The sequence below is a fragment of the Moschus berezovskii genome, chromosome 1 (assembly GCF_049115385.1).
Source record: "Moschus berezovskii isolate FMDL1 chromosome 1, NW_MosBer_1.0, whole genome shotgun sequence".
Lineage (NCBI taxonomy): Eukaryota > Metazoa > Chordata > Mammalia > Artiodactyla > Moschidae > Moschus > Moschus berezovskii.
The window spans coordinates 6,284,884-6,312,570 of record NC_142460.1 but is presented as its reverse complement, the minus strand read 5'-3'; the positions used below and the strand labels follow the sequence as shown (position 1 = coordinate 6,312,570).

The following is a 27,687-nucleotide window of genomic DNA, read 5'->3' as shown; positions in this document are numbered from 1 at the left end:
CCACAGGACTGGAAAAGGTCAGTTTTCATTTCAATCTCAAAGAAGGGCAATACCTAAGAATATTCAAACTACTGCACAACTGCACTCATCTCACATGCTAGCAAAGTAATGCTCAAAATTCTCCAAGCTAGGTTTCAACAGTACGTGAACCAAGAACTTCCAGAAGTTCAAGGTGGATTTAGAAAAGGCAGAGGAACCAGAGATCAAATTGCCAACATCTGTTGGATCATAGAAAAAGCAAGAGAATTCCAGAAAAACATCTACTTCTGCTTTATTGACTATGCCAAAACCTTTGACTATGTGGATCACAACAAACTGGAAAATTCTTCAAGAGATGGGAATACTGGACCACCTTACCTGCCTCTTAAGAAACCTGTATGCAGGTCAAGAAGCAACAGTTAGAACCTGACATGGAACAGACTGGTTCCAAATTGAGAAAGGAGTAGTCGAGGCTGTATACTGTCACCCTGTGTATTTAACTTATATGCAGAGTACATCATGGAAATGTCGGGCTGGATGAAGCACAAGCTGGAATCAAGATTGCCGGGAGAAAGATCAATAATCTCAGATATGCAGATGACACCACCCATATGGCAGAAAGCAAAGAACTGAAGAGCCTCTTGATGAAAGACGAGAGTGAAGAAGCTGGCTTAAAACTGAACATTCAAAAAACTAAGAGCATGGCATTCAGCCCCATAACGTCATGGCAAATAGATGGGGAAACAATGGAAACAGTGACAGAATTTATTTTCTTGGGCCCCAAAAATCACTGCAGATGGTGACTGCAGCCATGAAATTAAAAGATGCGTGCTCCTTGGAAGAAAAGCTATGACCAACCTAGACAGCATAATAAGAAGCAGACATTACTCTGCAGACAAAAGTCCCTATAGTCCGTACAAACCAATAGCTAGGGTTTTTCCCGTAGTCATGTATGGCTGTGACAGACCACAAGGAAAGCTGAGCACCGAATTGATGTGCTTGAACTGTGGTGTTGGAGAAGGCTGTTGAGAGTCCCTTGTACTGCAAGGAGAGCCAACCAGTCCATCCTAAAGGAAATCAGTCCTGAATATTTATTGGAAGGACCGATGCTGAAACTCCAATACTTTGGCCACCTGATGCAAATAACTGACTCATTGGAAAAGACGCTTATGCTGGGAAAGATTGAAGGCGGAAGAAGAGGCCTGCAGAGGATGAGATGTTTGGATGGCATCATGGACTCCATGGACATGAGTTTGAGCAAGTTCTGGGAGTTGGTGTTGGACAGGGAGGCCTGGCATGGGGTTGCAAAAAGTCGCACGCGACTGAGCGACTGAATTGAATAGTGGGTAGGGCAGCAATTGAACTCCGTCTTCTGTAGGGAGAAGTTACACTGTTCCTGGGACGGCCAACTGGGCCAGATGACCTGAAGTGCCCTTGGGCTGAAGAGGAAAGCGACAGCGCACTCTGGCCCACGGACGCGCGGAGACTCGAAGCAAAGTCAGTCCGGAAATGGGGGTGGCCTGGCCTTGCAAGGCCCCCGCCCCGCCCCGCCCCGCCCCGCCCCGCCCCGCCAAGCGGAAGTGCGCGGGCCACAGGGAGGGCTGGGCGGTCGCCCTGGCACACGCACGCTTGGCTCCTCCTCCCTTGGAACTACGGTAGGAAAGACGCTGCAGGTCGGCTTTCAGAGCGTACACTCCTGGTCCACGGGCCACAGGGTTTTCTTATCCCTGGACCTGCAGTCCAGCCACAGACGACCCTAGGTAGCTCTGTCAGCCGTGCCGTCCCCTTCCACCCCTCCCCCCCGGGAGAATGCGCATGTGCAAGCCGGTAGGCGGAGGCCGCGGCGCCGAGAGCTCAGCCTGGCGACCGAGGACTTCTGTCAGTGAGGCCTAGAGGCGGGCCTGGCGGCGCTCGGCTGTTTCCCCTGCTGCTGCGGCCCGCTTCTGTAACTCGCGAGCAACTGGCGTGCTGTTCCGGGTGTTCACGCGCTTCGGGCCCCCCCACCGCCATCTTGGAGCTGTATGGAAGGTGCGTTGGCGAGCTTCCGGGGCGGGGCCTCCTGTTTCCGGTCAGCACTTCCGGGGCGGGGCTCCCGGTTGCCGGGGTAACGGGACTCTGCTTTCTCCTGGGCTCCCCTTCTATTTTTATTTAAAAAAGAGAGCTGAATTCAGATCGTCCACCCCCTGCCATGCCGCTGCGCTTTACACTTAACGCCCCGCGGTATTTGGGACTCGTTCTTTTAGCGAAAGTCGGCCCAAGAATCCTCGGCGCGAAGGGCCGTAAGTCAGGGCGTTTGTAAGCGGCCGGGGCCTCAGCCCTGTGTCCTCCAGCGGCTGCAGAGCTGTTGGGGCGGGGCGGGGTAGGTACGGAATGTGTGACAGCGGAGGGGCGGCCTCGAGTCTGGCGTGTGAGAACGCGGGGCGAGGACGGTGCCGCGAGCCGTGCGGGCACCCCGGCGCCACGTGCACACCTCGCTCCCCGGACCTCGGCTCTGCGGGTCCCCGCGTAGGCGGCCTGGCCCGTGCGCTGCAGTGGTGCTGGGGACGCCGAGGGGCCGAGCCGGGGTGGGCCCTGGGGCCCGACTCCACCTTCGGGTCGGTCGCACACTGACCCTGCCATCGCTGGGGAGGGGTTCATGTCTCGTTATTTATGGGCTGCCTGGCAATTTTGGGCTCCAAAATCACTGCAGATGCTGATTGCAGCCATGAAATTAAAAGACGCTTACTTCTTGGAAGGAAAGTTATGACCAACCTTGATAGTATATTAAAAAGCAGAGACATTACTTTGCCAACAAAGGTCCGACTAGTCAAGGCTATGGTTTTTCCAGTGATCATGTATGGATGTGAGAGTTGGACTGGGAAGAAAGCTGATCGCCGAAGAATTGATGCTTTTGAACTGTGTTGTTGGAGAAGACTCCTGAGAGTCCCTTGTACCGCAAGGAGATCCAACCAGTCCATTCTAAGGGAGATCGATCCTGGGTGTTCATTGGAAGGACTGATGCTAAAGCTGAAACTCCACTACTTTGGCCACCTCATGCGACCAGTTGACTCACTGGAAAAGACTGATGCTGGGAAAGGTTTGGGGCGGGAGGCGAAGGGGACGACCGAGAATGAGATGGCTGGATGGCATCACCGACTCTGTGGACATAGGTTTGAGTGAACTCCGGGAGTTGGTGATGGACAGGGAGGCCTGGCGTGCTGTGATTCATGGGGTCGCGGAGAGTCGGACACGACTGAGTGACTGAACTGAACTGAACTGAACTGAAGAAAAACAGCGGTTTGGTTGAAGTGCACATAGTACTAGTAGCGTTGGTCGCTCAGTCGTGTCCGACTCTGCGACCCCATGGACTGTAGCCCACCAGACTCCTCTGTCCATGGATTCTCCAGGCAAGGGTACTGGATTGGGTTGCTGTTTCCTTCTCCAGGGGATCTTCCCACCCAGGGATTGAACCTGGGTTTCTTGCGTTGCAGGTGGATTCTTTACCGTCTGAGCTGCAGGGAAGTCTTAAAGTGCACATAATATGCACATAAGTAATAAGGATTATGTCACTTATGTACATATATATATGTCAGAAAGGGAAGTTAAGGAATAGTAAAAGTCCCCGCCCCTTGTACGTTTTTTGAGTATTTTCCTAAATCCTCTTGTTTTTTAAACATAAAATGTGCCCAACAGAGACCAATAAGGGATCTTTGAATTTGTTCTGCTACTTTGTTTTTTCACTTAATATATCTTGTATATTTTTCTATCTTCGTAGGTACTTTCAGTTAATGGCTTGATAATACTGTATAATACTGATAATACCTGTATCATGCCAGTGTGATTCATGGATTTCATTTTTATATTTCTGAGGAAATAACATGTAGAAACTGTAGTGGTCTTTGTAGATTTTATGATCGTCTCTTTGCTTTGTCTGCTCTCCTGGTTCTCATTTTCTCCCTAATCTCTGGCAACCACCTACTTAGTTTATGTTTACTTCAGGATCTTTGTTTTAAGAGCAAATTATTACTTCACACTGAAAGAGAATCCTTTTTTTTTTTTTTTCCTGTACAACTTCCTGGCAGATGGGGGCTTCATGGCTACTGTTTTTTGTTTTTTTTTAAGTATAGTTGATTTACAGTGTTGTGTTAATTTCTACTGTACTGGCAAAGTGGTTCTATATATATATCTGTATGTATAAACATACATATATTATTTTTTGTATTCCTTTCCATTATAGTTTATCCAGGATATTGAATATAGTTCCCTGTGGTATACAGTAAGCCTTGTTTATTCATTCTGTGTGTAGTAGTTTGCATCTCAGTGCAATCCATCCCTCCTCACCTCCCTCCTCCGGGCAACCATGACTCTGTTCTGTCTGTGACTCTGTTTCTGTTTCATAGGTAGGTTCATTTATGTCATATTTTAGATCAACATATAAGTGGCATTGTATGGTATTTGTCTTTCCCTTTCTGGCTCACTTCACTTGGATAACCTCTGGTTCCGTCCATGTTACTGCAAATGGCATTATTTCGTTCTTTTTTTTAGATGGGTGGATAGTGTTCCATTGTATATATGTACCATATCTGTAGATGGACATTTAGGTTGTTTCCATGTTTTGGCTATTGTGTATAACGCTGCTTTGAACATAGGGGTGCATGTATCTTTTTGAATTATAATTTTGTTCAGATATATGCACAGGAGTGGGATTGCTGGATCCTCTAGCAACTCTGCTTTTAGTTTCTGGAGGAACCTCCCATACTGTTTTCTGTAGTGGCTGTACCAACTTACATTCCCACCAACAGTGTAGGAGGGCTCCATCTTCTCCACACCCTCTCCAGCATTTGTTATTTATAGAGTTTTTAATGATGGCCATTCTGACTGATGTGAGATGGTACTTCATTGTAATTTTGATTTGCATTTCCCTAATAATTAGCAGTGTTGAGCAGCTTTTCATGTGCTTGGCTACTGTTTATTTGGAGTACAGTTAGGTTGTTGCTTAGTAAATGTTGATTAGCATTGAGATGTTCTCACAATTATGAACTGGATAATGAGAATTTCCATGATTAATCAGCATTTAGTAGGGAGTTGAGATAAAATTGTTGTAGAGGGACCAATATAATAGTAATTCTATTACTGCACAGGGATCATGATTTAGCTCATAGCATAAACAATTTGTATACAAAAACATTTTAGAGAAATGGTTTATATGTTTATATCCTTACAGGTGCAAAGAACAGTGATTGTCATACAACTGGGAATAAAAGCAAAGAAAATGCTTTTTGTTTTAGTTTGGACAATTAAACAGAAACTGCATTTTTAGTATGAAGAACAGAGGAGGAAGAACAAGCCGGATCAGAAGACGAAGACTCTTCAGACGTCCTGAATCAAGAGGAGGTAAGTTTTGATTCTTTAGGTGCCAGTGATGAAAAAAGGAACCCTTTGCTAGTTGGTTTTAACAGATACACAGAGCTTTTCTTGAAGGCACATGAGCGGTGTTCATAGAGAATACTTTGAATACTGGAGTGGGTAGCCGTTCCCTTCTCCAGGGGATCTTCCCAGCCTGGGTCTCCTGCCCTGTAGGCAGGAGATTGTTAACCATTTGAGCCTCCAGGGAAGCCCTCTTAGAGAATCCTGTTTTGTAATAGTGCCATTTTATTCTTTTCAACCCTTATTGGATTACAAATATATCGCTCCAACTCTGTCTTCTCTGGGGATGACTCCCAGGGTTCTGTTTCTAGGCCTGGCCTCTCACTACCTATGGGTTACTAGTGTTTGGATAGAAGTTTATCACTTCAAGTCCAGTATAACTCAGTCTGAGCGAGACATTGTATGTGAAGGTACTTGGCCCACTGGAGAGGACTACATAAGTACACATGTTATTTTTGATGAAAGTTAGCAAAATGTCTCCCTGCTGACCTGCAGCCCGTCAGCACCATTGGAGGTTGTCTTTGACCGCGTAGCCCTCTCTGGCCTGTTGGCTGTGTCCCGCCCACTCTCACCCGGTCTTTCTTAGGTTAGCTTTCCCTCTGTTGTACCCAGAGGTGGCCTTGGCCGGCTCTTCATCACGTCGCTGTAGTTCTTTCCTGCTGGTCGTTCCAGTTGCCACTGTCAGTCTGACTTTCCTAAGGGACTGTGGCCTTTTTGGTTTAGAAGCCTCCAGGATCTTCATTGTCTTTATTTTAAAGACCCATTACCCTCTGTCTTTCTTCTTTTTTTTTGGTCACACTGCGCAGCATGTAGGACCTTAGTTCCCACACTCGGGATGGAACCCATGCCCCCTGCAGTGGAAGCTGTGAAGTCTTAGCCACGGGACCACAGGGAAGTCCCGCCTCATTGTCTCTTGTATGCTGTTGGCCATCCGCTCCCTTTCTAAGTGCCCCCCTGCCACTCCCTGTGCTGAAAGTATGTTCTCTACCAACCTCCCCCACACCAGCCATTCCTCACACCTTGCCTTTCTCCAGCCAAACCAGCTTTCTTCCCTTCTCCCAGCTTGTCGCGTTTCTCTCTAAACTTTGAGACTGTGTTGAGGTCGTATGTTTTTGGTAATGCCATTTCCAGTTCTCACTAATGTCACAGGGTTTCCATGCTTCTTGGGTATTACTCTTTAGGACCTTCTGGTTTTCCAGTTAGTTTTTGTGGAAGTCTTGTTTCCCTACCAGAACATTAACTTCTTAAGGGTGAAGAGCATGTTGGATGTCCTCCACAGTGGTTAGCAGTGCTGGGAGTGTAGTAGTTGCTTATTGAATGCTCTTCCTGTGAACTCTTTAGGTTGTGATAACCTATTTTAGGAGACTTATGTTTTGGATCATATGTTTCTTAAGAAAACACTTTCATTGAGGTATAACTGACCCACAATGAATGTCACATATTTGATAGAATTTGACATATGTATACACACAGGAGGCCATTACCAAAATCAAGATATGAACGTTATTTATCACCCTAAGAAGTTTCTCATTTCTCCTGGTAATCCTTTCATCTGGCACCTCTTTGAACCCTCCTTTCCTCTGTCTTGGGACAACCACCGATCTGCTTTCACTATTGATCTGTGTTTTATGGTTTTATTTAATTATATAGTGTGCATTTTTAAAAATGTGTCTTCTTTTACTCAGCATAATTATTTTGAGATGATTCTGTGTCAATACGTGTATCAATAGGTCTTTGTTTTAACATGAGTTATAGTCCATGATTTGTTTATTCCAAATGTTCTAGCAGTATTTATTAAAAAAACAAACTGTCTTTTCTCCGTGGAATTGCCTTTGCATTTAAAAAAACAAACAGTTGTCAGCATATGTGTAGGTCTGTTTTGGGCTTTCTTTTCTGTCCATTGATTTCTCTGTCTGTCTTGATGACGGTATCACACAATCTTAGTTACTGTTATTTTTAGTGATAAAAAGTTTTGAGATCAGTATTTCAAAGTGTTTTTGGCTATTTCAGGTCTTTCATATTTCCACATGATTTTAAAGTCGTCTTGTCAGTTTGGAGTGGTCCAGTTATATACTGATTTTAGTCACCAGGTTTTCTTTCCTCTCTTGATTAGTGAATGAGAGCTACAAGCCTGAATTTATAGAGCTTAAGAAGTGGCTGAAAGATAGGAGGTTTGAAGATACAACCTTGATACCTGCTTGTTTTCCAGGTAAGATCATTCATTCCCCTGTCTCCTGAGACACACAGGGGCCCAGGTGATGGGAGAACCAGGGTGATTCTCGCAGGCGGGCTGTATACCTTCTGGGAGCACGTTTTCTGTTGTGTGGCAGGCTTCCTGTCTTGTAGGTGCAACATTTATTTACACTTTACCTTATTCTGAAAATGAGTTTTAAGGGGCTTGTGGACAGAAATTCCAAAATGGTAAAATAAAAATTAAAAGTTAGAAAAGGGAAATGAGAAGAGAAAACTAAGATGAAGGCAGGGATAAGGATAATACCTAAAAGCCATAATTATGACATCTTGTACCCCCGATAGAAGGCGGGAGGAGAAGGGGACGACAGTGGATGAGATGGCTGAATGGTATCACCAACTCGATGGACACGAGTCTGGGTGAACTCCGGGAGTTGGTGATGGACAGGGAGGCCTGGTGCGCTGCAGTCCATGGGGTTGCAGAGTCAGACACGGCTGAGCAACTGGCTGAGCTGAGCCCCTGTCAGGTGGACTGCCAGTCTGAGTCCTGTGTCCAGCAGCCAGTGTACACGGTCAGTTATCTGCTTAGTGTGCTGTAAGCACAACTGAATTGCTTACTCTTCAGAGCTATGGGTATTTCTGGAATGTAGACGTGAGGGAAATATCTTCGCTGGGTTTTTGCAGGGATGATGCTGTGTGACGTGGGGACTGGTGACCCCATTAGCCTGCTTGTGGTGGTTTCCTGAGATTTTCAAGCCCATGCAGCTGATGGGATCATCCCCTCGCTCAGGTGTGTCCCAGGAGTTTTCTCAGGCCAGCAGGTTCCAGAGAACCAGCGGGGGTGCTTGTTCCCTGGGTGGGTGGCTCGCGGAGAGGAGCCCTGAGGGAAGCCTTAACTGAGGAGGAGCCCCCTCTGTGGCCCTGGCGTCCACAGCCACCTGAACAGGGATGGGTGAATATTCTTTTCTGAAAGTTGAGGCGTTTCCCTGTGGAGGTTGGATTAACATTTACTGAAAATTGAGGAACTTGCCACAAAGTTTGGGTCAGCACGCTCTTCCGGAACATTCTCTCACAGAAGTTGGGGAGCTGGCGGCTATGGGCATGTGCCTGTGGATAAGGCCACCCAGCTCTATCCACAAGTGGGCTTGCAGTCACCAGCGAGAGGACCGACGTGCACCTCAGATGGGTTTTGGGTTTGCCGTAGCACAGAGACAGTTGTGAGCAGAGGGCCTCGAAGTCCAGTATCACAGGGCAGGTGCAGATGCTTCACCTTACGGAATGCTTAAGTCGTAAGCCTCTGAAGGTTCCCCTTGGCCATTAAAATGATCATTCAGACCATTAGGTAGTTTAACTTTGAGCACACTGACTTCCTTATACGCCCTCAAGATAAAATGTTTACCTCATGTGCTGCTGGTCTGATGAGGTGATGTGTGTGAAGTTGTTCCCTGTGTGTCAGTAATACATGATGACTCTGGGCTAAAATACTTGATTTTGAACCATTCTCTGTTAGGTTTGCTCCTTTTTTATGATGATGAACCACATTTATTAGCCTTTTTGGGCTCCAAAATCACTGCGGATGCTGATTGCAGCCATGAAATTAAAAGACGCTTACTCCTTGGAAGGAAAGTTATGACCAACCTAGATAGTATATTGAAAAGCAGAGACATTACTTTGCCAACCAAGGTCTGTCTAGTCAAAGCTATGGTTTTTCCAGTGGTCATGTATGGATGTAAGAATTGGACTATGAAGAAGGCTGATCGCCGAAGAATTGATGCTTTTGAACTGTGGTGCTGGAGAAGACTCTTGAGAGTCCCTTGGACTGCAAGGAGATCCAACCAGTCCATTCTAAAGGAGATCAATCCTGGGTGTTCCTTGGAAGGACTGATGCTAAAGCTGAAACTGCAATACTTTGGCCACCTCATGCGATGAGTTGACTCACTGGAAAAGACTCTGATTCTGGGCGGGATTGGGGGTGGGAGGAGATGGGGACGACAGAGAATGAGATGGCTGGATGGTATCACCGACTCTGTGGACATGAGTTTGAGTGAACTCCGGGAGTTGGTGATGGACAGGGAGGCCTGGCGTGCTGTGATTCATGGGGTCGCAAAGAGTCGGACATGACTGAGCGACTGAACTGAACTGAACACTTTTATTTTCTGTTTCTTTGTGTCAGGGAATGCCTAGGAAAAAAACATACTCTTAGATTTTACTAAATGGAGTTTTTTTTTTCTTAATATATTTTAAAAATGTATTTATTTTTGCCTGTGCTGGGTCTCCGTTGCTGCATGTGGGCTTTCTCTAGTTGCACCGAGCAGGGCTGGGGGCTACTCTGTGGCTGCGGGCACAGGCTTCTCGTTGCGGAGCACGGGCGTTCTGTGCTCTGGCTCAGTAGTGGTGGTGCGTGGGCTCAGTTGCTTCAGGGCACGTGGACCTTTGCGGATCAAGGATTGAACCTGTGTTCCCTACATTGGCAGGTGGAGCTTTAAACCACTGGCCACCAGGGAAGTCCTGGATGGAATTCTTTGAGATGATCAAGAGAAAAACAGTGTCCAGAGTGGACTTACTGTGCCTAAGGCCTGGCTACTCCTTGAATGTCACTTTGCCTTAAGAAGGATAGATTTAAAATGATCAGGCTGGAATGGCACATGGTTTCAATTGAATGCCTGAAAATGAGTAATCTGTTTATGATTTAGAGCAATGAAGAGTTAGCAGTTTTAAAAGTGGCAACAACTTCCTCTGGGTCCATGTCCAGATTCATGGTGATGGAGGAGCTAAAGCAAAGTGGTTTGGTAGTCAGCAGAACCCAGCACTTACAATTCTGGGGCAAGGAACCTTCATCAGTGTGGGCTGCTGTAACCAATTACCATAGGCCCGGTGGCTTAAATAGCAACTTATTTCAGACAGTTCTAGAGGTTGAGAAGTCTAAAACTGTGGTTTGGGCAGATTCAGTATCTAGTAAGGACTGATTCCTGCTTTGTGAATTGTCATCTTATGTCCTCAGGTGAGGAGCTCTCTTCTCTCTTATAAGGGCACAAATTCCATTTATGAGGGCTCCACCCTTAACGACCTAGTCACTTACCAGAAGCCCTACTTCCAAACCCATTGCATTGGGGCTTAAGAAATCAACATAAGAATTTAAGGGGACACAAGCATTCAGTCCACAACGCCTTCCCTAAGTGTTTTCTGTATCTTTAGCTTTTAATCAGTGTAGGATAGCAGAGAATGTTCATGGGATTCTGTCAAAATGTATGAAATTCTGGGGAATTAGTTTGTGGAGCGTCAATGCAGGATTCCCAAGTTATAAGCAGGATTCAGTCTTTAGACTTTGATCTGATTTATGATTTGGGAGCGGACCCTGGTATTTCCTTTTATTTTTATTTTATTTTTTCCCAGTATTTCCTTTTAACACTAAAAGCACTGTCCAAATCTGGGCCTCTTGGATAGATAGTAGCAGAAATTATAAGGCAGTGAGTAGTCTAATAACATTCTAATGACCACTTCCTACATTGCCTTAGTAAGTACAGGTTACTGTGATCTGTTTTCTGGTCTGTTGACCACTATGTTGTGGACATATAGGTAAAGTACCTTCTGGATTTATTCTATCTGCCGAGTTCTGTTCATATATGTTTAGAGAGGGATTTCCACTTAAATTAGCACATGAATTTTTTTAAAGGATGAAAGTGAAAGTTGCTCAGTCTTGTCTGACTCTTTGCGACCCCATGGACTGTGCAGTCCAGAGAATTCTCCAGGCCAGAATACTGGAGTGAGTAGTCATTCCATTCTCCAGGGGATCTTCCCAGCCCAGGGATCTAACCCAGCTCTCCCGCATTGCAGGTGGATTCTTTGCCAGCTGAAGCAGGGACTCCACAGGAAAAAATTCCTACCATTTAAGGGCTCTTAGAGGTTCTGGCCCACAGGAATGATTAACTTCACTGTGGGACACACAGAAGAAATTAAGTTCTTAAAACCAGAACCATGTGTTCGAGCAGACAGTATGCTTCTAGGTAGGAAGAACTACTCATCAAATTAAACTTGCCAGACACCTGATTCCGGACTTGAGGCAAGAATTCTTTCCATGAGTCAGGAGCTCCCATTAGGCTCACGGGCATTGATTTAAGCTGTATTATTTTCCCTCCTACCTGAGAGTTTGAGCAAACTCCGGGAGATGGTGAAGGACAGGAAGCCTGGCGTGCTGCCATCCGCGGGGTCACAAAGAGTCGGCTGTGACTGACAACCACAGCAACTAGCTGAGAAAAATGTCAGAAACTGTGGTTTTGCGGAGATGACTGGAGAGAGTTCATGTAATAATCACAGGTCAGATCGTGCCCATCTCTTCACAAAAGCTGGCAGCTGACTCTGGCTGGAGGGAAGCCCTGGGCACAGAGGGGTAAACTTACGGATGTTGGTGGTGTTGCCAAAGCCACGGGGAAGCTAGTGTCATGAGTGTGCTCTGGCTAAGGCCTTGGCTTGTGGGAGCAGTGGGTACTGGATCTACCTCACCAAGCTTGGCCTGTCAAGGAGAGCACGGCTCGTGGCTCCTCCTGTCAAGGTGAGCACGGCTCGTGGCTCCTCCTGTCAAGGTGAGCACGGCTCGTGGCTCCTCCTGTCAAGGAGAGAGTGGCTCGTGGCTTGCCTGTCTGGGGAGGGTGGCTCGTGGCTTCTCCTATCAAGGAGAGCGCGGCTCATGGCTTGTCTGGTCAAGGAGAGCGTGGCTCATGGCTTCTCCTATCAAGGAGAGCATGGCTTGTGGCTTGTCTGTCTGGGAGGGGAGGGCCCAGCCCCAGGCTTTGTGGCACCTCAGTGGGCTTTAGTGGTCATTCAGCCAAAGACTGGAGAACATTCCTGCAGAACGCTGGGTCTGCTAATCGGTAGAAGTAACCTACAGGTCCAGCCTCGGAAGTTGGGTGGGCATCATGGGGAGTTGGTCCCCCACCTTGACCAGGAGACCCCAGGGGAGAGAGTCCAGCTTCAGGTGGCCCGTCTGAGAACCCAGCACCTAAGCGGCCCCAGCCTGAAGGTGATCATCTTTAGGTGTCGCATCTAAGGCAGACTTTGCTCTTCAAGGATCATAAACCCAAAAGGAGGTCGAGACAACATCCAGAATAGCCTCTTGATCCTCAGTTTCCCTGGGGAGTCAAAGGATATGAGGCACTCTGCTTCAGCTTTGTGTCATTTTGAAGTTCACCCACATCTCTTATGCAGAATAGTATCTCTGAGACCTTGAAGCTGTCATGGGATTTATCCTTTTTTTTCTCTCTTTGCATTTGTAGGTACAGGAAGAGGACTGATGAGCAAGATGTCCCTGCGGGTGAGAATTTCTCTCTCACCTTGAAACCCAAAGTGGATTTTTCTGCTTGGTTTTGGGGTTCAAGTCAAGTGAATTAAAAATATTTTAGACATACAATATATATATTTTTAAACTTGTTGGGTGGGTTTGAATACAGTTCTGTCAGTTAGAACTGTTTGCTGTGTGTAAGAGGCAAAGCCAAGGTCACGGAGCGCACGCTTCTCTGGCCGTCAGGTCAGCAAGCCTGGGTAGGTGCTCCTGAGCCGGTGTGGCATCTGGGCTCCATCAGCTCAGCTCCAGGGTGTAGTACCAGGGCGTAGCTCTTGGCTGTAGCGAGGGTGAGAAGGGGCGGGCTTCCGCTCAGCCACGAAGTTCCAGCCGCATTTCCCCTGCCAGCGCGCATGCGCGGCCCCAGCCTGATGCCCTTTAGGTGGTGCTGTCCCCAGGAGGGCGGGAAGGGGAAGCGCGCTGGGGTGCACGACTAGCCGTCTACGCTGCAGCAGGTTTTCTAAGTCTGATAGTGTTTTAAATTTGCTGAGGGTGGGCTGGGGCTGGAGGCTTCCCTGGTGGCTCAGAGGTTAAAGCATCTGCCTCCAATGCAGGAGACCTGGGTTCGATCCCTGCGTTGGGAAGATCCCCTGGAGAAGGAAATGGCAACCCACTCCAGTATTACTGCCAGGAGAATCCCATGGTCGGAGGAGCCTGGTAGGTTACAGTCACATGGGGTCGCAAAGAGCCGGACACGACTGAGTGACTTCACTTTGGATCTTTTTTTTTGAGGGTGGGCTGGGGCTGGAGGGGAACCACTCAAATCTGAGCCTCTGTAGTAAGTAGAACCCAGCAGCCCAGCAGGCAGGGGAGGGGACCTCTCGGCCTATCCAGGGGTCCCCTTTTGCCAAGCGAGGCCCCTGACCCTCTTGGCTTTGGTCTCCAAAGCTGGACAGTGAGCAAATAAATGACATAGCTGCTCTGCAAGGTCTGTTTTGGTTCTTCTGTGCTGTTTAAAGGACATCCAATGCACAGTTTTCTGTAGAGCTAGACATGAATTCATTATTTGTAATTATTTAAATTTTCTGTTTAAAAATTGTTAATCACTTATGTTTACTCCTTAATTTAGATAAAACCCAGCTGTGTTTGTATCTTTAACCTAAAGAATAGTAGCTTTTAATATTGTAATTCCATTATGCTATCATAATTTTTTTTTCATTTTTAATTGTGGTAAAATACACATAACATGAAATTTACCATCATAACCGTTTTTGAGTGTGCAGTTGAGTGGTCTTCAGTACATTGACCATTCGCATTGTTGTATGGTATTTTTCTTCTTGAGGGCGGTATGTGACTATTCTGCAGCAGACTTTGAGGGGGAGAAATGTGCCTCATGAACAGAGTGGTGACTCTGGGTAGTTTTTATTTGGATGAGGAAATGATATTGACAGTTACTTTACACGCACTTTCAAATGTGGCTTTTTCACAAAAACTTTGAAAATTGAGACATATTTTACACATAGTGAAATAAACACATTTTAAGTGTCCAGTTTGATAAGAGTTTTGATGATGAAGACATTCTCTCATTCAAGATATAGAACATTGTATTCAAACGGCTTTTTTTTTTATTGTTTTTTTTTTGTTGTTGTTGACATGGGATGTCAGAGCAAGAAGGGATTTTAGTGACCATACCAACTCAGTCTTTTTTTGTGTGAAGATAATTGTTCTTTAAAAATTTTTGTTGTTGTTGAAGTTTTGGTCTTTTCTTTTTAAATTTTTGAGTCTTCGTTGCTGCGCATGGGCTTTCTCTAGATGCAGCGAGCAGGGACCACTCCTTGTGTGGTGTAGTGGCGTCTGTCATTGTGGAGCATGAGTTCTAGGCGTGTGGGCTTCAGCCATTGTGGTGCACGAGCTTAGTTGCTCCGTGGCATGGGGGATCCTCCCAGACCAGGGACTGAACCCACGTCTCCTGCACTGGCAGGCAGATTCTTAACCACTGGACCACCGAGAAAGTCCCAGCTCAGTCTTGATTGACAGATGAGGAGACCAGAAACTGAAACGAGGAGACTTCTGGCCAAGATGTTTAACCCCAACTTAGGTGTCAGTTATGACGAAAGCAGGATCTTTTATCTGGCTTCTTAGTGCTTTATTTCTACTGGTCTGTTCCTTGGTATCTTAATTTTTCTTCCTGTGTTTCTGTCTCAGTGGGACAAACTGAAAACTCTACTTTTGCAGGTGATCAAGTGAGATTCTTGTGCTGGGGGGCCACCCTTGCCCTTTCTTCAGCTACTTGTCACAGGTTATATGGCGAATAGGTCAGGCACGTGCATTTCACTGGAAGAAATTTTTGGCGTGGTTTCTGTCTGTTGCCTGTAGGTGGCACTATTTCCTGGTGTAAGAACATGAAGGAACACCACAACCTGAGTCGCTGGAGTATTTCCACATTCCTTTCTGATGGAAGGTTGACTGGTGGTGGGTGTGAGTCACACCGTTAGCCCCTGACTCTTGCTGGGGTTGTCGTGCCCGGCGTGGGAGCAGTCCTGCCTGTGTCTGCTGACGGCCCGGGGAGCCCGTCCGCTGGAAGCTCTTTGGTTATGGTTGGGCTCTGCTGGGTTCTTAGTAGCTGATTGTGGAATCAGGGACTTCAGAAGATTCACTCAGGTCCTCCCCCAAGCACGGGTGTTCTAAACTTTACTTTCTTTCTGGTAAGGAGGGCCAGATGATTATCTCGTTGCCTGAGAGCTGCCTGCTCACCACGGACACAGTGATCAGAAGCTACTTAGGGGCGTACATTGCTAAGTAAGTGACCGCTCACTGGCTCATCTGGCGCGAGTGTTTCTCCTTTCAAGTTTATATCGTCAGCAAGTATGTCAGCTAAGACATAGTCCCTTAGGACCCAGTCCCTTTGTATGGCTAGTATATGTCAGAAGTGATGTGAAAAGTTGATTCTATGAAGTTGGCTCTTAATTCGCAGTAAACTGCGTTTTTAAGGTTTTTAATAGGCTGCTTGGGAAGTGGATTTGAACCCCGAGCTGACCTTACCAAACAATGAGGATTAAATGGGAGCATGGACATACACATCATAACTAAGCGCCTTGACTCAGTGCTCCGCTCTTTCCTCCTGGAGGTCTTGATAAACGTTGTTTGCGCTTTTATGTTCACCCTTACTGTACTTGCTTGAATTCTCCTTCAGCCACGAAGAGCTGTTGACAATATGAAGGAGCTGGTTAGATTTGGCACAGAAGAGAGGAGGCCAACATAGGAGTTGAAAACTATTTTCTGGCTTATGTTATGGGGGGGGTCTCTCGTTTGGATGGGTTTTCGAGGACAGATTGAGGAAGGTCCTCCACATAAGAGGTTTCTAAATGATAAAGGAAGAAAAATTGTATTGTTTCTCAACCCACGGTAAGCCCCTCTGGCTTACTTTTGTAAGAAGGCTGATATATTTTCATGAGCCTGCGTAGAGGCAAAGATGCTCTTGGTATTAACGTTTTCTGTATCCTTTTGGAGTTTTGAGTAGAATACATGGTTATATAGGAACCTGAACTTTGAAGGATTAATGAAAAGTTTTCTAAGTACACCCATGCCACATGAGCTCTTTTTATTGGTAATAAACAAAAATACTGCAGTATATAATTTGCAATAGAATGGGTGAGTTTAAGACCAAAAACTTCAGAACTGTAACAGGTATATAATGAGCTTATTCATTTTTCTGCCTGGGTTATTATTGCGCAGTAGAACTTTCTGCAGTGATAGAAATATTTCACATTGAGTTCTCCTGTATGGTAGCCACATATGGCCGACAAGCACTTAGAATGTGACTCCTATGACTGGGGAATTGAATTTTCAATATTATTTAACTAAAAGCAAGAATTGGAATAACTACTGGTGCCCAATGGGTACTGTGTAGAATGGGGCACGTCTAAGTTCTTTCTATCAATTGCTCCCCATCTCCCCCAATTTTGTATCCTTACTAAAGTGGAACAAATGAAATTCCAGCAACAGCTTTAAAACTGGAAGAGTTGGAAGCAAAGAGGTTTTTGCAGAAAGTAATCTCTTGCAAACAATGCTGGAACTCAGGTTAGTGAGCCAGTTCTTGTGTCAGTGTGGCTTGTCCATGGCCTTTGTACTGGGGTGTGGTCCCAGGAGGAGGCCCTTGAGGAAGGAAGACGCTCTCTTGGATGCTGTTGGTGACCATGGAGTGTACTGACCACTTGGCCACAGCCCCTCTGGAAGCAGACCTAAGCCCTCAGATGTCTGCATCTCTTGCTTATTCCATATTTTGAATGAAAGTAACTCCTTCAATCTGGATTTTTGTTTTAAAAGGTGGCAGCCTCCTCCATCTCCTCTGCTGGCTCTGTGCACCTTTTTAGTGTCAGAAAAGCATGCTGGGGATCGGTCTCCCTGGAAGCCTTACCTGGAGGTTTTACCAAAGGCCTACACCTGCCCGGTTTGTTTGGAGCCGGAAGTGGTGAATCTTCTTCCCAACCCTTTGAAAACAAAGGCCCGGGAGCAGAGAAGCCATGTGCAGGAGTTCTTTTCTTCTTCTCGAGGCTTTTTCTCCTCACTGCAGCCTCTGTTTCCTGAGGCCATTGAGAGCATCTTTAGCGACCATGCCCTGCGGTGGGCCTGGTGCACCATCAGCACCAGGGCTGTGTACATGAAGCGCCCGCCGCAGCCGTGCCTTTCCCCAGAGCCAGACACCTGTGCACTCGCCCCCTACCTGGATCTGCTGAACCACAGCCCTGACGTCCAGGTGAGACATCCACTGGGGGACCTGGGTTCGGTTTCAGTAGGGCCATGTAGAACCTGCGATCGGAGTAGTGAGCAGAGCCCCAGGGAACAGTGCAGCTGGTCAGCCTCCCTGCCTTCAGGTCTGGTAGGCTCCTGTCTTTCCTCCTGACCCTGCCCCCCCGATCCTGGCATCCTTTTCCTTTGCCCCATTTCCGACTCTGCTCTCCAGACCCACAGAGCCTGGTGCCGTGTCCCCTGGAGGGTCTGGACCAGCAGCTCCCTGGGGGCAGCATGCTTCATCCTTTCAGACCTGGGACCAAAGCCTCACCTGCTTTCCTGTCTCTTTGCCTTCCACGCTTGGTGGCATTGCTCTCAGGGTTTAGCTGTGATCACTGAGGGTCTCGCTCCTTTCCGTGGGAGCTCTGCAGCCTTAGAGGACAGGGCTTTTACCTTGCGCTTGGTGTGAGGACAGGGCTTTTACCTTGCGCTTGGTGTAACCACAGTGCTCAGCACAGGGCCTGGCACATAGGAGGTGTTCAGCCAGCAGTTTCTGACTGGATGGATGTTTGTGGGAAATCGTGACGGGATCCCACTTTGGGAGTCAGCTAGAGACATCTTCTTCCCCAGGCTTCTGCCCTGTCCTAAAAGAGATGACTATATCCCTAGTGGAATGAGATCGAGACAAACCAAAGAGGCTGAAGTTCAGATGTGGCATTTTTTTCTCTATGTGGATACATTCTGTGCTGAGGACTTGAAAGCTGCATCTTGCTTAAATGAATATGATCAGTTAATCTTTTGGTTTTCTGCTTTGCTTTAAGAGACGTGTTTTACAATTTGTTTTTTTCCTAGGTAAAAGCAGCATTTAATGAGGAAACGCGCTGTTATGAAATTAGAACGGCTACACACTGTGGCAAACACAAGGAGGTTTTCATCTGCTACGGCCCCCACGATAATCACCGCCTGCTCCTAGACTACGGATTCGTCTCCGTCCGCAATCCTCATGCTTGTGTTTATGTCTCGAAAGGTTGGAACTGACTTTGGTTCTCATCACTAAGATAATTGGATTCCCTGCCACCAATCTGGTTCTTTTTTTTATCAAATTGACAAAACCTTAAAATGTGTATCAGTTACTTTCTCCTAGGTAGGGCTATCCTAACTTATTGACCACGTCATTTCAGTGTTGAAGTAAAAGCAACATAGCCTTGATCCATATTGAGGTAAGAACTAAGAAAAGTTTTATTGCGTTAGGTTGGACAGTAGAATGAAAGCAAAGGAAAACTCCTAGGGAAATATAGATGACAAGAAATGGAAATTTTGTACTGAGACGTTGTCACTAAAGATAGAGCAGTGGGGGAACTTGACTGCCCTGGCGGTCCAGTGGCTAAGAATTTGCCTTGTGATGCCGGGGAAACACAGGTTTGATCCCTGACTGGGGAACTAAGATTCCATCTGCTGTAGGGCAACTAATCCTACGCACCACACCTAAAGACCCCACGTGACACAACGAAGATGCTGTGGGCCGCAGCCAAGACCTGGTGCAGCTCACTGAATGTTGAAGAAAGAATAGGAGCACTATAAAAAGTAAAGTGAAGGATTAGAGAGTTCCAAGTAAAAAGAACTTAAGAAACACCCATTGTGTGTAATCACACTGCACCAGTCACAGGGTAATCTGTTATACACAGCTGGCGTGCTGTGATTCATGGGGTCACGGAGAGTCGGACACGACTGAGCGACTAAACTGAACTGAACTGAAGCCATGATAAAAAATGGATTTCATTTGTGTTCTTTTGTTACTTAGCATCATTGTCATCATATTTTAAAAACACATATTAAAATTTTAAAAATTCCAGATACAGTATTCCACTAGACCATTCAGATATGACCTAAAATCAAATCCCTTATGATTTTACAGTGGAAGTGAGAAATAGATTTAAGGGACTAGATCTGATAGAGTGCTTGATGAACTCTGGACGGAGGTTTGTGACATTGTACAGGAGACAGGGCCGTGGAAAAGAAATGCAAAAAAGCAAAATGGCTGTCTGAGGAGGCCTTACAAATAGCTGTGCAAAGAAGAGAGGCGAAAAGCAAAGGAGAAAAGGAAAGATATAAGCATCTGAATGCAGAATTCCAAAGAATAGCAAGGAGAGTTAAGAAAGCCTTCCTCAGTGATCAATGCAAAGAAATAGAGGAAAGCTACAGAATAGGAAAAACAAGAGATCTCTTCAGGAAAATTAGAGATTCCAGGGGAACTTTTCATGCAAAGATGGGCTCGATAAAGGACAGAAATGGTATGGACCTAACAGAAGCAGAAGATATTAAGAAGAGGTGGCAAGAATACACAGAAGAACTGTACAAAAAAGATCTTCACGACCAAGGTAGTCACGATAACGTGATCACTGACCTAGAGTCAGACATCTTGGAATGTGAAGTCAAATGGGCTTTAAAAAGCATCACTAAGAACAAAGCTAGTGGAGGTGATAGAATTCCAGTTGAGCTATTTCAAATCTTGAAAGATGATGCTGTGAAAGTGCTGCACTCAATATGCCAGCACATTTGGAAAACTCAGCAGTGGCCACAGGACTGGAAGAGGTCAGTCTTCATTCCAATCCCAAAGAAAGGCAATGTCAAAGAATACTCAAACTACCGCACAATTGCACTCATCTCACACGCTGGTAAAGTCATGCTCAAAATTCTCCAAGCCAGGCTTCAGCAATATGTAAACCGTGAACTCCCAGATGTTCAAGCTGGTTTTAGAAAAGGCAGAGGCACCAGAGATCAAATTGCCAACATCCACTGGATCATGGAGAAAGCAAGAGAATTCCAGAAAAACATCTATTTCTGCTTCATTGACTGTGCCAAGGCCTTTGACTGTGTGGATCACAATAAACTGGAAAATTCTGAAAGAGATGGGAATACCAGACCACCTGACCTGCCTCCTGAGAAACCTGTATGCAGGTCAGGAAGCAAAAGTTAGAACTGGACATGGAACAACAGACTGGTTCCAAATAGGAAAAGGAGTATGTCAAGGCTGTATATTGTCACCTTGCTTATTTAACTTATATGCAGAGGACATCATGAGGAACGCTGGGCTGGAAGAAGCACGAGCTGGAATCAAGATTGCTGGGAGAAATAGCAGTAACCTCAGATATGCAGATGACATCACCCTTATGGCAGAAAGTGAAGAGGAACTAAAAAGCCTCTTGATGAAAGTGAAAGAGGAGAGTGAAAAGGTTGGCTTGAAGCTCAACATGCAGAAAACGAAGATCATGGCATCTGGTCCCATCACTTCATGGGAAATAGATGGGGAAACAGTGGAAACAGTGTCAGACTTTATTTTATGGGGCTCCAAAATCACTGCAGACGCTGATTGCAGCCATGAAATTAAAAGACGCTTACTCCTTGGAAGGAAAGTTATGACCAACCTAGATAGTATATTAAAAAGCAGAGACATTACTTTGCCAACCAAGGTCCGTCTAGTCAAGGCTATGGTTTTTCCCGTGGTCATGTATGGATGTGAGAGTTGGACTGTGAAGAAAGCTGATCGCCGAAGAATTGATGCTTTTGAACTGTGGTGCTGGAGAAGACTCTTGAGAGTCCCTTGGCCTGCAAGGAGATCCAACCAGTCCATTCTAAAGGAGATCAATCCTGGGTGTTCACTGGAAGGACTGATGCTAAAGCTGAAACTCCAATACTTTGGCCACCTCATGCGACGAGTTGACTCACTGGAAAAGAGTCTGATGCTGGGATGGATTGGGGGCGGGAGGAGAAGGGGATGACAGAGAATGAGATGGCTGGATGGCATCACCGACTTGATGGACATGAGTTTCCGTGAACTCCGGGAGTTGGTGATGGACAGGGAGGCCTGGCGTGCTGTGATTCATGGGGTCACAAAGAGTCAGACACGACTGAGTGACTTAACTGATATAGTATTAAAAATAATACATGGAAGGCTGATTTATTTTCCCTTTCCTTGAAGCATCAGTTTTCTAGGTGTTAAAGAAATGGCTGGAGATTTACCAAGTGTATAATTTGAAGTAATTTTAATATAAGTTCTAGTGGGAAATAGAAACTCGGTCAAAGTGCTACCACTCCATCCTCTAGCTAGAGTAATAATGCCATTTTTCAAAATGAAATAGAACAGCAAAAACTGGGTCTTGCTGGGTCTTGGAAAGCTAGCTTTGAGACTAGCATTGTATTATCAGAATAACTTAATATTGATGACCATGCAGTATTGGTTTGTTAAATATTTTGAACAAAATTCACACCTTATTTTTGCATGTAAGGAAAAAAAAAGACGTTTTATAAAAAATAGAAAAATCCTTCATTATCCTATTACCCCAAAAAGCTTTGTTAATCTTTGCATCATCATTTTCGGTTGTTTTGTGATTATAATCACTAATATCCAGATAGTTTTGAATTCTGACTTTTAAAGACCTGAAGCCTGGAAATATTTCCTCATGATTGTCTGTAGCCTGTACTTCAGTGAGTATGGCTTCCCACTGGTCCTGTCATGTCTTCATTCCCTGATTTTGTGGGTTGATTTGCTTCAATTTTGTGGGTTGATTTGCTTCGTGGGAGCAGGAGCTTGGGTAGTGGATGTTTTGTCTGCTCTCTGGTAATTCTTGTAGCTTTTCAAGGGCTAGGTTGTGACCTCATTGACTTGGACCAAAAGACTAGATTTTTTTTTTTGATGTGAAAGAGGTAAAATTGTTTACATGTGTCTTACTTGCTGATGGGATGGAAGGTAAGCTAAGGGTCTCCCTTTTTGCCTGAATTTTATGCTCTACGTCTCAGCCTGATTTTTTTGTTTTTTTAATGCAGATATACTTGTTAAATATCTTCCATCCACTGATAAACAGATGAACAAAAAGATTTCCATTTTGGAGGATCATGACTTTATAGAGTAAGTGTTTCTTTCGAAATTTTTCCTTTAGGAAATTTTGATGAAAAATTGAGAGTTCGGGTTTTGAAAGGTGTGAGAGGCCTCCTGGCTCAGATCTGGCGAGTTTATTGAGCTCTTACTGTATATAGTATGTTGTGCTTGATGTGTTCTGGGGCACATGAGGAGGGGAAGATACTTGTCAGGAGACTTTTCTGGGGACCTGAGATAGGAACTTGACATCTTAAATGATTATATGTACTGACTGGTGGCCCTGTGTGCTTGTTGCTGACATGCAGTCAGGCAGCGTGGCATCGCTCCTGCAAGCCAGCCTGGCTGTCAGTCACCCAGCAACTGGGTGCAGGCTCTTGGGATGGGAGGTGCTGAGGTGATTCCACACCAAATGGGATAAACTGAGTTTGAGACCCCCCTTTCTCCCCCTTGCGGATTTTCTTCTTTAGATAAAACTGAATTCTTAATAATCCATCTGCAGAGTGAGGGCCAGCTAGCTGTGATGCCACCGTTGGTTTGATCCTCAGGATAACCCAGACTTTTATTTATCCGTCTCACTATGGTCTCCTCATCCAGCTTCAGCTTCTTACCAGATCAAAAGAGCTTTCTACTTAAGTATTTGCAGACCCACTTTTCTTTTTGTCTTTGTGACTAAGACTGCAGGCTGCACCATGTTTAACGGCCCCTTTAAAAAAGTGTGTGGCCCTTGAGCCATTTACTGGGGTGCAATGAAGTGTCACAGTGACAGATCTGTTGTTTTTTGAAATTTTTATTTTGTATGGAGTGTAGTTGATTTACACTGTTGTGTTAGTTTCAGGTGCAGGACACCGAGATTCAGTGATCCATACATACACCTGTCCTTTTTCTGCTTTAGGAATCTGACGTTTGGATGGGATGGACCGTCTTGGCGGTTGCTCACAGCTCTTAAGTTGTTATGTCTGAAAGCTGAAGAATTGTAAGTCCCCTGTCTGTTGGTCACCAGCTGCCGCTACAATTTGGACATATCTGTGGCTTTTGGTTTGGCCGACACTCAAACGCCCCATGTGAGAGGAGAAAGAAATGCCCTTGTATACTGGGGCTGCTTTTTCTTCGTGTGGGCTTCCCAGGAGCCACTAGGTGGCACTAGTGGTAAAGAGCCCGGCTGCTAATACAGGAGATCGTAAGAGACGCGGATTCAATCCCTGGGTCCGGAAGATGCCTTGGAGGAGGGCATGACCACCACTCCAGTGTTCTTGCCTGGAGAATCCCATGGACCGCGGAGCCTGTTGGGCTCCAGTCCAGGGGGTCGCGAAGAGTCAGACACGACTGAAGCGACTTAGCACGCACATTCTTCGTGTAACTTGCTCCGCGTGGGGAATGTCAAGCTTTCTACGGTTTCTGGAAGTGTCCGGTTTTAGAGTCATAATCTGAGTGCATGGTCCTGAGAACTGGCCTCTCCTCAGATATTTCTCCCCCCGCAACCCGGGTGACCCGCAGTTCGCTGTTCAGGGTGAACACTTAGAGTGTGCGCACTGACGCTGGTTACAGGAGCGTCTCTGAGTAGGTAGGTCATTCCCCAGAAGCAGACAGGGCTCCTGAGCAGGGGCCCTGAGCACGGGCCCCGGCCAGTTCCGTCTTGAGGGCAGACCCCGATCCCCGCTGAGGGGAGGCCTGGGTCCCTCCGCGGGGCAGGCGGGTAGAGGAGCCCCCGCTGGAGATGCGCGTCCGGGTCGGGTCCTCCCGAGAGGCTGCTGGTCCTCCCCTTAGCGTGGGAAGCGCGCCCCGGAGCCCCTTGCAAGCGAGTCGGGGAGGAGTACTGCCCGCTACTCAGCAGAGGCTCGACTGAGAGAAACCGGAGGGGGCACTTCCTGGAGGTGTTGGAACCCGTCCTGGAGCTGTGGGGAGGATTCGGGGCGTGAGCACCCAGACGTAGCCCCCAGCTCTTGCATCCCGCCCACGGCGGTCCGTTCGCGACGTTGCGCACCTTTCCGTAGGGACTCTGGGAGAAAAGAAACTCCCTCCCGGGTCTCCACGCGAGAAACCGTGCGTTTCTGCTTAGCAGACGCTGAACTGGATCCGACACGCTTCCTTAGTCTTGTTGCTTGCTAGAAAACTCAGGCAACTCAATCTGTGGTCCGCCCAAGTGTGCCGGATTTGAAGGCATGCGGGTCATCACGGACTCATCCCTGACTGGCCGTCTCATCTTTCCTCCCCGTGTCTTTCCTTTGTGTTGTTTTCCCCATCCGTTCGTCTTCCGTTTCATTTTATCTCATATGTACCCACCACGTAAGTTTCTTTGCATCTTCATTGGTAAAAGGTACCAGTGCTTTTTCAAGACAAGTTAACCTCGGATTAAAAAAAGCAGCTGGGTGTTCCCCAGAGGTCCTGCTGAGGCCTTGTTTCTTCCCTTGGAGTTCTTTTTTTTAATCTAAAATTTTTATTTGTTTAATTATTGGCTGTTCTGGGTCTTCGTTGCTGCAGGAGGGCCTGCTCTAGTTGAGAGCAGGGGTTGTTCTCTAGTTGCGGTGCATGGACTTCTCATCGGGGTGACTTCTAGTTGCAGAGCACTGGTTCTGGGGCTCTCGAATTTATAGTTGCGGTGCATGGCCTCAGTAGTTGCGACTCGGGCGCTGGGGCGTGGGCTCAGTAGTTGTGGTACACAGGCATAGCTGCCTTGAGGCACGTGGGGTCTTCCCAGCCCTGGGATCGAACTGTGTCCCCTGCATTGGCAGGCGGATTCTTAACCCCTGGACCACAAGGGAAGCCCTCCCTTGGAGTTCTTTCTGACTGATTGGAGTGGTGTGGCTGAGGAAGCGTGCCTTTGGGATTCTGCCTGACTGGTGTTTGCACACTTATTTCTGCCTCTCATTAGCTCTGTCACTTAGGCTCAGTTCTTAACTGTTCCAGATTCTCAATTTCTTTGTGTCTAAAAGGTGGGAAGAATAATGCTTTGCTGGGCATTCATGAGGGTTAAAACGGATAGCCGTTGCCTAGGAAACGCGCTCAGCGCAAAGCACTGTCCTTTCTTCCTCCCTCCCTTCTCTCTCCCTCCCCTTCCTCCTTTCCTAAGAACCTGTCTGCTCCTGAGGTTGCCACCATCGTCTCTAAAGCTAAAGATGTCTGAGACTTTATACCCTGAGACTTGGGGCCTGTGGGGAATTTCTCAGCGACTTCTGTGCCCTCCACTCAGAAGGTTGCAGTCCTCGCCTGTCTCTTCCTCCTCGCCCGCGTCCACATCCACATTCTCCGCATCCAGAACCTGTCGTCCCTGTCCCCCTGCCCCCACCCCGGGTACCTTCTATTGTGCTTCTTCTGGTGTGTCCATTTTGGCCTGGCCGCCTCCTGCTCCGCGTCTTGCCTACCCAGGCACAGCAGCACAGTTCTGCCTGCAGAAAGTTGTGTCCCCACCAGCCCACGGAGCCCCATTTCCTACAGACTTTCTTGTATAAAATTGGCATGACCTGCATGGTGAAAAACACTTCATCATGGTAGGTTCCTCTTTTCTACCTGTAGAGCACTTTACTTTCTGAAACACATCCTGTTTTGAGTTTGTCATTTTTTTTTTTTTAAGGAGATGCTGTCATTTGAAGAAAACAAAAACCGCTGCCTTTGCTCCTTAGTCTGTGGCCCTCTGGCTGTGGACTCACCTTCTCGTCTGTCCTCTGTTCTCTCCCTGTGGCTGGTGGACGTGGCTCTGTTTCCTTGTGAACCAGACAAAGGACTGTGATGCTAGTAAAACTCAGCCCCTTGCTTCTGATCCTCAGGGTTCCTTCTTTCTTGTCTACTGTGTCTGATTCAACACAGGACCTGCACGTTGGCAGGAGGTTTGAGGGACTGCGCTGATGGAATGAATTTTATTATGTTTTTGGAAAAATAGGACAAGTGTTGAAGTGGAAAAACCTTTATTTTTGAGAACCTGCTGAAATGACCTTGAACATTTTTGGTTCTAGTACGTGCTGGAAAAAAGTACTTCTTGGGGAAATAATTTCTGATACAAATGAAAAGACAAGTTTGGACGTAGCCCAGAAAATATGCCGTTATTTCATAGAGGAGACTCATGCTGTGCTTCAAAAGGTATGATTCTAGACTATCTCATTCTTAAGTGTTTTGATTGAGAACCTGTTTTGTACTTGTTGGGTAGGAATAGTCCACCTTATTGGGGTGCTGTTAATGCCTCAGTAAATAAACACTGATGTAATCTGTTTTTGACTATTAACATGTGTTTATACTGTTTAGTGGGCTTTCCAGGTGGCGCTAGTGGTAAAGAACCCACCTGCCAATCAGTGCAGGAGATGTAAGAGAAACGGGTTCAACCCTTGGGTGGGGAAGATCCCCTGGAGGAGGGCCTGGCGACCCACTCCCGTATTCTTTCCTGGAGAATCCCATGGACAGAGGAGCCTGGTGGGCTACAGTCCATGGGGTCACAGAGTTCTACACGACTGAGGAGCTTAGCACACAGCACACACACCCTTTTTAGTATGTAAATTAGTGCATGAATTTCTTTTTCATAGATTTTTAAAGTACTCTTTTTCCCTTTGTGTAGTGAATGATTTAATTAAATGAGGGTCCAGCTCATTTGAGTGAAAACATTACTGGGATTAATAAATGATTTTATTGAACCTTGGAGACATTGTGTTGTGTGAAATAAACCAGGACATGAAAAGACAGATACTGTATCATTCAAATTAAATGAGAGGTCTGGTATTCCAGAATTTATGGAGACAGAAAGCAGACTAGAGGTTCCCAGGGATTTGGGGAAGGGGGGGTGGGGAGTTAATGTTTAATGGGTGCGGTTTCTGTTTGGGAAGATGAAAAATTCCTGGCGATGGATGGTGGCTGTGGTTTCACAACACTGTGAATGTACTTAGTGCAACGGAATCGTACATTTAAAACTGGTCAGAGTTTTAAATCTTAGGTGTGTTTTACTACACTAAAAAACCATTTAAAAATAACTTCCAGGTTTCTCGCATGAAGGATGAAGAAGTGGCTTTGATGAACCAGTTGACTTTGGTAGAAACGCTGCGGACGGAAGAGTTGAAGATTCTCCAGGCCTCTGCCAAGGCCCTGGCCACCTTGCAAGCAGCTTTCACATAACTCACTTCACCACGTGCGTAAGGCCACCTCCTCTGGTGGGTGTGACTTCTTTAAACAGTTTTTAACTCAGGTTTCTTTTATATGGACTCATTGAGAGTCAACGAAGAGTTTCTATTAAACAGTTGTCTGCTCAGTCCCA

The 27,687-nt window shown here is 46.4% G+C and overlaps 1 protein-coding gene across 5 annotated transcripts; it reads left to right on the top strand.

Annotated features, from left to right (window-relative positions):
* The first annotated feature begins 1,552 nt into the window (after positions 1 to 1,552).
* On the top strand, positions 1,553 to 27,687 carry SETD4 (SET domain containing 4). Of its 5 annotated transcripts, none has more exons than XM_055416096.2 (11): positions 1,553 to 2,007; positions 5,183 to 5,352; positions 7,499 to 7,594; positions 12,846 to 12,883; positions 15,561 to 15,649; positions 17,177 to 17,606; positions 18,434 to 18,608; positions 22,406 to 22,487; positions 23,287 to 23,430; positions 26,405 to 26,528; positions 27,429 to 27,687. In XM_055416096.2, the coding sequence occupies exons 2-11, from the start codon at positions 5,280 to 5,282 to the stop codon at positions 27,546 to 27,548; spliced, it is 1,371 nt and encodes a 456-aa protein (XP_055272071.2). In that variant the 5' UTR covers positions 1,553 to 2,007; positions 5,183 to 5,279; the 3' UTR covers positions 27,549 to 27,687. The 5 variants fall into 5 exon arrangements, with proteins under 5 accessions (XP_055272071.2, XP_055272045.2, XP_055272078.2 ...); XM_055416070.2 differs by having other exon boundaries at positions 1,555 to 2,007; positions 27,414 to 27,687; XM_055416103.2 differs by having other exon boundaries at positions 1,556 to 2,007; positions 23,350 to 23,430; positions 27,414 to 27,687.

What these genes read in the sequence shown, in the direction of transcription:
- SETD4 (XM_055416070.2), top strand. Translation starts at nt 5,280, where the DNA reads ATGAAGAACAGAGGAGGAAGAACAAGCCGGATCAGAAGACGAAGACTC. An exon ending in GATACCTGCTTGTTTTCCAG is followed by an intron (nt 7,595 to 12,845) that starts GTAAGATCATTC and finishes TTGCATTTGTAG; the next exon opens with GTACAGGAAGAGGACTGATG. An exon ending in ACCACAGCCCTGACGTCCAG is followed by an intron (nt 17,607 to 18,433) that starts GTGAGACATCCA and finishes TTTTTTTCCTAG; the next exon opens with GTAAAAGCAGCATTTAATGA.